The sequence below is a fragment of the Sus scrofa genome, chromosome X (assembly GCF_000003025.6).
Source record: "Sus scrofa isolate TJ Tabasco breed Duroc chromosome X, Sscrofa11.1, whole genome shotgun sequence".
Taxonomy (NCBI): Eukaryota; Metazoa; Chordata; class Mammalia; order Artiodactyla; family Suidae; genus Sus; species Sus scrofa.
Window position 1 is genome coordinate 40095510 of NC_010461.5, and position 12490 is coordinate 40107999.

Sequence of the window (12490 nt, forward strand, 5' to 3'; positions counted from 1 at the left end):
GTTGAATCGGAGCTGCAGCCACCAGCCTACACCACAGCAACAGCAACGCCGTATCTAAGCTACATCTGTGACCTACGCCATGGCTTCTGGCAATACCAGATCCTTAACCCACTGAGTGAGGCCAGGGATTGAACCCACATCCTTCTGGATACTCGCTGGGTTCTTAATGTGCTGAGCCACAACAGGAACTCCATTTTGTACCAGTTTTGGCTGCACCATTTGAATGTACTTTTCTTACAGCTTTGGGGTTTTAGAAACTTGTTAAATGCTTTATAGTTTTAATTTCATATGAGGTGTGAATATTTGTGGCCAATACCAATAAGGTAGGATTGTTATATGTGTGTGTTGTACTCTGAACTATCATTGATTATACAGCTTTATATTTACTCCTTGGAAATAAACATTGGGTTAATAGACTGTCTTGGAGATTCATTAAGTATGCACATAAATTTTTATATGGAACAGTGAATAAGATTTAACATCTTTATATTCTTTGTTTCATAACTCGGAGTTCTTTCAAATACAAAAATTAGAGAAGAAAAGAGAAACTGTAGCTTATAATCTACTAAATGATAAGTGAATGCTTAAAATTGTTTTAATTTCTTCAGAATAAAAGTTCTTCATATCTTTGACTGTACCTTCCTGTGAAAAATAGACTTTCTTACACCAGAATTGGAGTTACTAAATTTGGGGAGTATATATGCCAAGCTAAATGAATAAATTGACTGAAAGGAGGTTTTTTTTTTTTTTTTTTTTTTTGTTTGTTTGTTTTTTACTTGTTTGTTTTCTGCTTGGTATTCTTTAAAATAGAATAATGAAGTTATTTAGGTAAATATTTTTAATCATTTACTCTAGGTTGGATGCATCATACTGTGGATCTCCTGGGAGATAAAGCCACCAAGGAAAGCTATGCTATTCAGTATCTCCAAAAGTCTTTGGAAGCAGATCCTAATTCTGGCCAGTCCTGGTATTTCCTCGGAAGGTAAGACTGATTTATCAGACACTTGGATTTTGCTTTTGTTTATTCCAGCTAAGAGTTTTGAATTATGTTTTAAAATATTAGCTAACATTTATAACTTGAACAGCATGTTTTCTTTTTAAAATATAACAAAGATTTCTAGAAGTTAAAAAAAATAAAAGAAAGCTTCCGAATGTGGTGGTTTTCTTACAAATCATCCCGTCTATCAGGACATTTCTTATTTTGCTTATTGGATTTTCATTTGAATTAAATTATTACTGATTTTTAAACCGTCTTAGCAGATAGTAATTCTTCGTTCAAGTATTTAAATGCCTTTCCTTTTGACTTCTAGTGTTTTCTTTATATGTCTATTTAGTAGAACAAAGAATTTCTCCTCTTAACTATTGACTACCAGTAGCTAGTGGGACCTTTGCTGTTTATCATTTTGATTAATGATGTATATCTTAGAATGGACATTAATAGTAGATCTCATATCACAGTTATACTTGAAATCTTACAGTGAGAAAGTAGATATATTACTGGATTTATTGGAAAGGAGAAGTGACATGTAGTGAAAGTAGTTTTTTTTAAGTCTGTAAACTTTTCTCGGTACCTTGAATTTTGCTTACTGATTATCTGAAACATACTATGTGTATCTGGTGGAGTATATTTTTGGACCATCATCAGATTGTATTTTAGTTTCTAATTGGTTTTAGCTTTTGCAGTATTGTGGAAAGCTCAATCAACTAGGAGCTGAGAGACTTGGAATTAAGTCTTGTCTAAGCTACTATATATAGAATCATGGAGGGTACCATTAAACCTTTTGAGGCTTCAATTTTCTATTGATTTAGAAAATTAGCTTGGTGGTTCTCAACCAGGGTCTCTTTTGCCCCACAGGGGACATTTCATAATGTCTGTGGAGACATTTTGGTTATCACAGCTATGAGGAGTGCTACTGGCATCTAGTGTGACAGCTGTCTACAGTAAAAAGATTACCTGGCCCAAAATGTCAATGGTGCTAAGATTGAGAAGCCCTGGGTCAGATTATCTGTTAGGTACCTTCCTACTCTATAAAGGTTTTAATTTTGTGAATTTGGTATAATTCGAGGACTGTTTTAAACTTTTCTCTTTGATGTTTACTTTTCTTATCATCTTTCACTGACTCCTAATGTGTTGCTTCTAATTTGTTGTTAGAAAATTTTTATAAATAAATTGTATTTTAGAAGTTATTAAAGCTCTGAAGGAAGACTTCAAGTGTCAGTAAGCACCTTTGGGATTTGATGACCCTAATATTTCTAAGGCATTTTATTCTTCACTCAGGTCTGTGTTGAAGATTGAATTTGTTTGTCATTTGGCATGTGTATATCATAACAGAAGTGTAACGTCGTAATGCTGTTATACTAGCGCTAATCATTGACCATGTTATCACAGAATTATAGAATGTTAGAGCTGGGAGGGACTAGGAGGTCACCTGGTTCACCCTGTAAACCTTGTCATTTTACAGTTGTTTTTGAAAGTGAGTTCAGAGGAGTAAAATGTTTTGTCCAAGGTCACAGTCACACAGGTAACTTAACATGAGAGCAGGAACTAGATCCTAGGGTCAACACCCAGTGCTTTTTCCACTACACAGTGCTATCTCAGGGGAACCTAGTTAAGCTTTGTTAGAGAAAAAGGGGATAGCAGTTGGATTGGGACATCTATATTTGGGCACATTGATTTCCTACTTTGACTTTGTAGGCGCTGAATATGAAAACATTGGTTTGGGGAATTACTACTGCTTATTCCTCCCAGTGGTTAGGCAAATTTGTCTGTATATCTGGAATTGGCTTTGATTTAACAACAACAACAAACAGAGCATGCTTTCTACTATGGATTAAGCATTCCCTTTCTCTGTGGTGTCTGTCCCTGTTTGGCCTTGTTAACGCGCTCCTCTCCTGAATTCTGTCCTCATAAATCCTTTTGCAGATGCTTTCTGATACTGCCTTCTCTGTCTCAGTCACCTTTCTTCTATTGCCCCTTCCACAAGATGAGTGATTCCCTAGGCTTATTTTTACCTCTCCTTTATAAGCTATCTTATGTTCTTATACCCCCCTTCCATATGGATGAATTTCAAATTTAGATTTCTACACTTGAAGGTAGTGAACTCCAGGACTACATGTTCTATTCTTTACCTAACATTGCACTTTACAGTCCACACCTCATGTCAAAATCCAGAAATTTCAAACCTCACTCAACATATTCTTCCCTAAACCAGCTCCTTTTCCTTTATTTTTACCAATGATATCACCATTTTTTTCCCTCTACTTAATCAGACCTAAAAACTAAATTATGAAGTTCATGGTGGCACAGTGGGTTAAGGATCTAGCAGTGTCTCTGCAGCAACTTAGGTCCCTGCTGAGGCACAGGTTCATTCCCCAGCCTAGTGCAGTGGTAAGATCTGGCTGCAGCTGGCAGTGTAGATCACAGCTGTGGCTTGGATTTGATCCCTAGCCCAGGAACTTCCATATGCTGTCGGCACAGCTGAAAAGGGGGAAAAAAATGTTTATTATAACCCCACCCCCATGAATATATCTAATCACAAAATATCTAATCTGTTTTTTGGTTTATTATTTCACCTGTCTTCCTTTGTTGTCACTTCCATTACTTTCACCCTAGTTTTGGCTTATTTCAAACCAGTGAATATAGCTGGCTGCTTCTTTTTTTTTTTTTTTTTTTTTTACTGTCCATAAATGATTTTCCTTTCAGCTTATCCATATACATTGCTAGCAGATTACTTTTCCTATAAAGTGCTTTCATCACGTTAGAAGAACGAATTTCAGGATATTCTTGGGTTGGATTGAAAATTCTCTGCTGTTTGTATCTGTGCTATCTTACAATACGTAAGGTTTTGCTCATAATGTTCAAGCAACATTTTGAAATGCCTTCTTTCACCTTCTCTGCCTGAATCAGTGGTTCCCAGACTTTTGGATTACTTGAATCAGTAAAATTTCAAAGAATAATTATGAAGATCAAAATATGGTGTTTGGGCAAGTAAAGGCATTTAAATTTTTTTTTTTTGCTATTTACTCAGTTAATGGTATTTCAAAATAAGTCAAGTACAATACATATATTAGTTTAATGGAAATTTTATGTATGTATGTATTGTTTTTCCATTTTGTTTGCTTAGCCCAATTGCCTTATACTGGCTGGTAATTGGGAATAACTGATCTAAGCTGTATACATCTACATATATTCGGATTCCTTACTCTTAGTCTTCCCTTTCTTGCCTTTCCTAAACCCTATAGTGTGTATTGTGGTCTCTTCTACCCTAAATTCTCAGACTAGTTATTGTTTGTGCTGGCCATTTGATGTGGGATCATGACATAATGTGTCTTCAGTCCTCAAGTAAATTGTAAGGTCCTTGATGATGGGCTAGGTTTTGTTTTTTCTTTTTCCTTTAGTGCCAGACACTGTGGGGTTATTTTTTTTTTCCCGCCACCTTAGTACCAAACACTAAGATAATTTCTACATTTGTAATTTCAACTGCTGTTCTATGTATCCATCAGGTACATCTACATTAGGAAAATGGCAGGTCCTTGGACCTTTAGTCATACCTTGCTACACTTACTAGTCATTAAATACTGCGCTTACCTTATTTTATACTATTTTTGATAGTTAGCTTGATGTAACTGTTTCTTACGTTTGTATTTTTTATGAATTAAAGTATTGCCCCCATTGTTATTATTCAGGAAAGGAAAATTGAAGTCTGATTCAGCAAGTTTTACCAACATAGAATGTTTTTCTTGATTTTTTAACTCTGTATTCTTAACTCTATAGAAAACCAGGGATCAAGCTGTTTAAGTGGAATAGTGTGTGTGCGTTTTCAGCCCTAAATATTATAGTATTGACTTGATATGGCCTTTAATTATTTTAATAGGTGCTAAAGCATGCTGCTGTATTAATAAACACTATCAGACTATATTGTAGTTTGTTGAAGGATTAATTATAATGTACATTGTTATCGTATATACACATACACACATTCACATAAATATGTTAGCTTATTAGGTTTTTTATTTGCTTTGATATATAGTCCATCCTTTCAGCTAATTAATTAATTAATTAGTATTAATGGTATTTTCTTAATTTTTCCCTCCCCTCTCAGGTGCTATTCAAGTATTGGGAAAGTTCAGGATGCCTTTATATCTTACAGGCAGTCTATTGATAAATCAGAAGCAAGTGCAGATACATGGTGTTCAATAGGGTAAGACTTTATATAAAAATAATGCTATTATAATTGATACACAAGTACAATTGCATCACATATAATGTATTTCATAGTTTATGTTCTGTTGTGAAGCAGTTCTTAGTGGGTTTATTTTTTCTGACTTTCTCTTTCCAGCGTGCTATATCAGCAGCAAAATCAGCCTATGGATGCTTTACAGGCCTATATATGTGCTGTACAGTTGGACCATGGCCATGCTGCAGCCTGGATGGACCTAGGCACACTCTACGAATCCTGTAACCAGCCTCAGGATGCCATTAAATGCTACTTAAATGCAACCAGAAGCAAAAGTTGTAGTAATACCTCTGCGCTTGCAGCACGAATTAAGTATTTGCAGGTAAAATGTTTAAATAGCAGTTTTTTAAAGGCACGTATTTCCCCATGGCACTCAGGCAGGAGGAGGGTGGCTGGAAAGTGTGTCTAGTTGTGTTTTGATGTCTATAATTTGTTTCCATATTTTGTAAACATACCATAGCTTGTAATATTATTTTACTTTTCATTTTAAGTAAGATATGCAGTATTTTAAAAGATGCTCTTTTACACATTTACTCTGTTGATGCATATTAATTTACATAATTTTTTTCTATGTACTGTCTACATTTTTAAGTTGTCATAGCATTTTAGAGGAAAGAACATGAACACTGTCTTTCACTCTTGCGTGGAGTTTCATGAGAAGACAGCTGTAAGAACTCTGAAAACAAAGCTTAGCTTTGTTTTAATTCTCACAAAGGTTTATATTCCGATTTCCCTCATTATACTTAGTATCTTTCTGAAACCCCAAATTAAGAATCTATTTTCTTTTTAAAAAAAATTAGTTATAGCATTTAGGAAGATTTAGTGGACTTGCTCTTACTCAATTAGGCTTGTGTTAAATTTGCTTTTTACATAATTTTTCCTAGGCTCAGTTGTGTAACCTTCCACAAGGTAGTCTACAGAATAAAACTAAATTACTTCCTAGTATTGAGGAGGCGTGGAGCCTACCAATCCCCGCAGAGCTTACCTCCAGGCAGGGTGCCATGAACACAGCACAGCAGGTGAGAAGTTGGGTTATGTTCTGTAGGTGCCCAGCTTTAAGGGTTCTTTTCAATCTGTAGTGGTCAAGCGTATTTTACTTAAGCATAGGAGGCTTTTATTAATGAAAAGCCTTTTGATTTAATTGTGAAGGGAATCTAGATCAAATTAAAACTCCCTTTGATATGGGAAGAAATTTTGGGGTGCCAGTTTAGAACCTTTGTGCATTTTCATGATTTTGAAGGAGATTTCTTAATGCTGCAGTGGTTTATTTGATTTTTAAAGCAAGTTTTTCAAAGGAAGGTACACATTCCTCCATTAATGATTCATTTGATTTTGATTTTCAATAATTGTGATTAGTGATGTCCACATAGCTTTGAAAAGTATGTAGCTTGTAAAGTTTTATAATTTGAAGGAATGAATTAAGAATATATAGAACCCTATTTTTGTCTTCCTTCTGTGATTCTTAGGCATGTAAACCTCATCATCCAAATACTGAACCTGTATTAGGCCTCAGTCAAACACCAATTTCACAGCAATCCTTGCCACTACACATGATTCCTTCTAGCCAAGTAGATGACCTGTCCAGTCCTGCCAAGAGGAAAAGAACATCTAGTCCAACAAAGGTATATATTTTAGAGAAATAGAAAATCCCAATCAAAAAAGAAACTCCCAACTGCCCTGAACCTGTGCAGTTTGAACATCTCCTGTCCTTTATTTTAAATCTGTGGACATCAAAGAGTGAAAGGTTTGAGTTTTTCCATCCCAAATTCTTAGCATCATATTAAATATAGAAAGTAGGGTTAAATTTGCATTCATCAAATCATTTTTATTCATCTCCCTGCCGTTAAGATCTCAACACACTTTTCATCATCACTTTCTACTGACATTGAAATAAACTTAACATTGGATCTAGTGGACAGTGTGGTATTTAGGTTAGCCATTTGGGCCTCAGTTTAGGGGTGGGCTTTTTGGGGTGGCTTATTAAAGAATCAGTATTTTTTTAATTTATGATTTTCCAAATTTATTATGCATGTAAAATTACTTTTAAAAGAACTAAATGTCATAACATTTTTTATATGTAAATATTCAAATTCATAGTCATTTGACCTCCATTAGTCGTTATTGTTAACCCTGTGGATTTAACCAAATATCCTTTAATTTTTTTTTTTTTTTTTACTAATTTTCCTCAGAATACTTCTGATAATTGGAGTAGTGGCCATGCAGTGTCACATCCTCCAGTACAGCAACAAGGTCATTCATGGTGTTTGACACCACAGAAATTACAGGTATGTAAGATAAGCTTTTTATAGATTGTTTTTCCTGTTTATAGAGATACTTTAAGTAATAGACTTTTAAGTTTTTAAAGTATTAATTCTTAAAGTTGAATGACAGTAAATTCAGTTAATATGCACATAAGTAAAATGAACCCACATTTACCAGAGTAATTGAGATCATTCATTTTTGTTTTCCACTTAGTTTTAGTCTGCTCCCTGGTTCTCCCTCACTACCACCACCACCACCACTACCACCACCCCCCGCCCGCCCCCAAAAAACATGTAATACCTTCTCATGGTTCAGACTACATAAGTATGACTTCAGTGTATATAGAGTAAATTCTTCTTCCAGTTCCTGCCCCTGCCCACTCAGTTCTCCTCCTAACAGACAGCCAGTGTTATTTATTAGTTCTTAATCTACCTGTCCAGAGATAATGTCATACATGTACAAGCAAATATGCACCCCCTTTCTCTCATTATTTTTCTCCTGTTTTTACACAAATGGTAGAATGCTATATATACTGTTAACAATGTATTTTTACAGACCTTTCTATGTCAGTATATAAAAAGCTTCCTTATTCTTTCATGGCTACACCATATTTCCTTATGTAGGTGTCATATTTTTGCTTAGGCGGATCACTGGTTTTGGACAGTCAGGCTGTCTTCAGACTTGTACTATTCCGAACAGAGTATAGTTGTCATAATGCATTTTTAAGCTTAAAGAACGTTCTGTGTAAATACTGAAAATTATTGATGAATAAAATTTCATGCCCATTTATCTCAAAAATCACATTACAGTAAACTTTCTTGAGGGAAATGTTTTTCTTAAAGGACTTCATATTGGGGTAATTGCCATTGGTCAGAAATCTGTATCTTCGACTGGACAGCGTTCTGAGTTTTTATCTACCCATTTCTGGGAATGGTTGCTTAGAATAGTGTACTTATTTCTTAGGTATGTCTTTGACTATATTCTCCTCTCTCTTCTTTCTTCTAGCACTTGGAACAGCTCCGTGCAAATAGAAATAATTTAAATCCAGCACAGAAACTGATGCTGGAACAGCTGGAAAGTCAGTTTGTCTTAATGCAGCAACACCAAGTGTGTATAGCATTTTTTCCCCCTGAAACTTAGTAGCATTTTGAGTATTTTTATTGACTGGAACATCATTTTAGAGTGTGTTCATGCCAGTTTCTACTTTATACTAGTATTTGGTGGAATTTAGTAATCCATGCTTCTTAAGATAATTTTATTATTTATTTACATGCTGTTTTGCATAGGTTTTCTTTGTATTATTTAACACTTAAGCTCTATCCTAAACTCGGGTGAGGGTCTTTCAAGTTTGTTTAACTCAGAGAATCTGGCGTTTTAGATGTGGTAGAATGGAATTTCGAGATCTCCTATTTGGGGATTTTAGGAAAGGCCTGTAAATTTGAATCCCTTTCTGTAATTTTCAGCTGCTTTCTTTTGTCATTACTAAAGGGATATTTCTTTAAAAATGAAACAGATTCCTGCTTTTCCGAGGAGGCTAAATAATCTAAATTGAACAAACGTATCCTATTTTTAAAAAGTATTTTTCAACCTAGAGAAATTAAATGTTAGGGTGAAATCAGAGATTACATGGATATAAACTTTTATATTCTAATTCTTTTCCCTGTGGGCCCCATAGTCAGCATTTATTTTTCATTTGTTTTTTGACAGATGAGACCAACAGGAGTTGCACAGGTACGATCTACTGGAATTCCTAACGGGCCAACAGCTGACTCATCACTGCCTACAAACTCAGTCTCTGGCCAGCAGCCGCAGCTTGCTCTGACCAGAGTGCCCAGCGTCTCTCAGCCTGGAGTCCGCCCTGCCTGCCCTGGGCAGCCTTTGGCCAATGGACCCTTTTCTGCAGGCCATGTTCCCTGTAGCACATCAAGAACGCTGGGAAGTACAGACACTATTTTGATAGGCAATAATCACATAACAGGAAGTGGAAGTAATGGAAACGTGCCTTACCTGCAGCGAAACGCACTCACTCTACCTCATAACCGCACAAACCTGACCAGCAGCGCAGAGGAGCCGTGGAAAAACCAACTATCTAACTCCACTCAGGTAATAGGACTAACTGCCTTGTTGGCGTATCACGTAATAGTTGTCTCTATTTGATTTTATGAATTTTGAGAAAAGAAGAAATAGAAGTCTGAGGAACTGTTTTTGTAAGCATTTGTGGTACTACAACGATATTACTACATTGTGACCCAGTGTTATGTTTTCTTTTCCATATAAAAGTTACAGAGAAAATGTTAGAAATTTCTAACGGAAAAAGAAAATAGATCATATAATTCCCAAAACCCATTGCTAATTTATAGTGGCATCCTAAGCATTTACAGTGATTCTTAGTTCATTTTTGCATATATTGCCTACTTAAGATCAGGTGCTATGCTAGGTAGTAGGTATTCACTCTGATGGGACAAAAAGTTTTTACTTCTGAATACTTATCCACATAGTTTTCCCTGTATTTTGGATTCCATGGAGCAAGTGCTCCAAAGCAGAACCGAAGGGTCAAAGAGTATTTTAAAAGATGTTGTGAATACACATTGCCAAATTACTTATACTTCTATTAGTCTACTAGAGATCCTGCTGTATAGCACTGGGAACTATATCTAGTCACTTATGATGGAGCATGATAATGTGAGAAAAGGAATGTATACATGTACGTGTGACTGGGTCACCTTGCTGTACCATAGAAAATGGACAGGACACTGTAAACAAGCTATACTGGAAAAAATAAAAATCATTATTAAAAAAAAAGAATTATTTGACCTATTGCTGGCTAGCCTTATAATATTGGTAAAATTCTTTTTCTAAAACTTTTAAGTTTAGTTTTAAAGTAGTATTCTCTTTTCCTTTTTCTTTTTTTTTTTTAAGGGCTGCATTCATGGCATATGGAAGTTCCCAGGCTAGGGGTCTAATCGGAGCTACAACTGCCAGCCTGCACTGCAGCTCACAGCAACGCTGGATCCTTTAACCCGCTGAATGAGGCCAGGGATTGAACCTGCACCTCATGGATCCTAGTCAGGTTCGTTACCACTGAGCCATGATGGGAACTCCTTGAAATACTATTCCTGGTGGGACTCTGTTGTAGAGGGATTAGTGGTTTTATTCATTCTTAAAGAAGTGTTGAGCATCTACTATACTGTCTTCTATTCAAAGTTCTGGGGATATATTGGCAAGAAAGACATGCAGAAATATCTTAAGTCATGTAGGTAAACAGACAGTAAATAAGCATTACATATAGAATATTAGATAATGTTATGATTAGTTCTCCAGAAAAATCTATTAGAAGAGGGAGCTGGAGAGTACTAGACATTGGTTGGTAGAGAAGTTGCAGTTATAAATAGGAATGTCTAGGAAGGCTTTATTAGAAGGTGACATTTGAATAAGTACCTGAAAGAGTTAAAGAAGTGAACTTTGAAGATATTTGTATGAGGGTTCCAGTTCTAGGGAGCAGCAATGAGCAATGGGCCCTAAGGCAGGAGTGTATTTTGCATATTTAGGGACAGTCAGGGTACAATCAGGGTGGCAAGCATGGCTGAGCAGGGTGAGAAGAGAGCTAATTGTGGTCCAGTTGAAAACAGGCTGGCTAAATCATGTTCAGCCTTGTAGTAAGGATTTTATATTTTATTTGAGATAAATGGGAAACTATGGCGAGGTGTGAATGGAGGAATGGTATGATCTGACTTAAACTAGATCTTCTTAGGTACTCTGTGGTTAGACTAAAAGAGGCAAAAGTAGAAATGATATGACCAGTTTGGAGGTTACTGCTACAGTCCATGTTAAGAAAGAGATGGTGGCTTGACCCAGAGCGGCAGCAATAGAATTAGTCAACTTTGGGGTGTATTTGAGTGGTAGAACCAATAGGATTAGCTGATAGAGTAGGGTTTGAAAAAAAAAAGGGAGTCTAAGCTAGCCTGACCAACTACGAAAGATGGACAAAACTGGATGAAGTCACCAAGGGGTGAGAATAGATTGGGGAAAGAAGAGAACTCAAAACTGAACCTTGGAGCATTCCAGTATAATAGGTCAGGAGACTGAAAAACTAGCACAGAATACTAGGAGGGAGACGGAGGAGGATAGTAGGAGATCTAGGAGAATTGAGTGATACCCTGGAAGCCAAGTCGAGAAACTCAGGGAGGAGAGCTTGATCAAAGTGTGAATCAAGTAATGGTAATAGGTTGAGTGAGTAAGGTGAGGAAATTAGCACAGGAGAAAGAGGAGAGAATTGTTGGATTAGGTGAGAGGATGGGATTTTGGAGGTTCAGTGCCTTTAAACATTAAAGGAGTGTTAAAAAGGATAACATGAGATTTTTGTTAGAATGCCTATAGTGCTAAGGTCTAATGGGTAGCTAATAAATGAGAATTTTGTTCCAATGTGACTTATGATTCTTTTATTCTTCATTATGTCTAATTCTCTGGCTTGCTTAATTGCTGAGATTTTCAGTAAATACTCCCTTAACCATATTTTGTAAATTTACTGTCTTTTAAAACATAATCCTAGCAAAAGAACCCTCAGTTTGCAGGCCATGAGACCTCTGTGTATGACTGAATGCTAATTGGCAGAGAGCCCCAGCCTTTGCTTTGCAGGCCCCTCAAGGCCAGTGTCTATAGGAGCATTATAATTTAGGTAATGCTTTAGGAAGGTTATCTAAAAAATTCTATTGAGCTGATTCTAACTCAGAAGTTTCCCAAATGAGGTTGCTGAATGACTACTAAAGCGGGGCGGGGGGGGGGGGGCGTGGAGGTGGGGTTGTGTGTCTCTGTCTCTGATATTAGTATAACTGGAGGCTTTTTCAGTACTGTCTTATGCCAACCTTTTCAAATATTTTTCTCAAGTTTTAATGAAGACTAGACCAGTGATAGACCTGTATGGTATGTCTACCTTTTAGCTTTTGGTGTTGGGAGGAAATACAGATCTGTATTAATTTACATTACAGGTTTGA

The 12490-nt window shown here is 36.2% G+C and overlaps 1 protein-coding gene across 8 annotated transcripts in view; it reads left to right on the forward strand.

Annotated features, from left to right (window-relative positions):
• KDM6A (lysine demethylase 6A) overlaps nt 1-12490 on the forward strand; it is a 200434-nt gene that overhangs the window by 141746 nt on the left and 46198 nt on the right. For 2 of the 8 annotated variants that reach the window (XR_002340583.1, XM_021079783.1), the window contains exons 10-15: nt 856-982; nt 5103-5201; nt 5340-5559; nt 7427-7522; nt 8505-8606; nt 9207-9602. Coding sequence is in view for 7 of the 8 variants with exons in the window: in XM_021079783.1 (XP_020935442.1) it covers nt 856-982; nt 5103-5201; nt 5340-5559; nt 7427-7522; nt 8505-8606; nt 9207-9602 (1040 nt within the window). In the remaining variant the exon portion in view is untranslated. Of the gene's footprint in view, nt 1-855; nt 983-5102; nt 5202-5339; nt 5560-6121; nt 6257-6703; nt 6860-7426; nt 7523-8504; nt 8607-9206; nt 9603-12490 lie in introns of all 8 variants that reach the window. The other 6 variants (XM_021079778.1, XM_021079779.1, XM_021079780.1 and 3 more) reach the window with 6 other exon arrangements.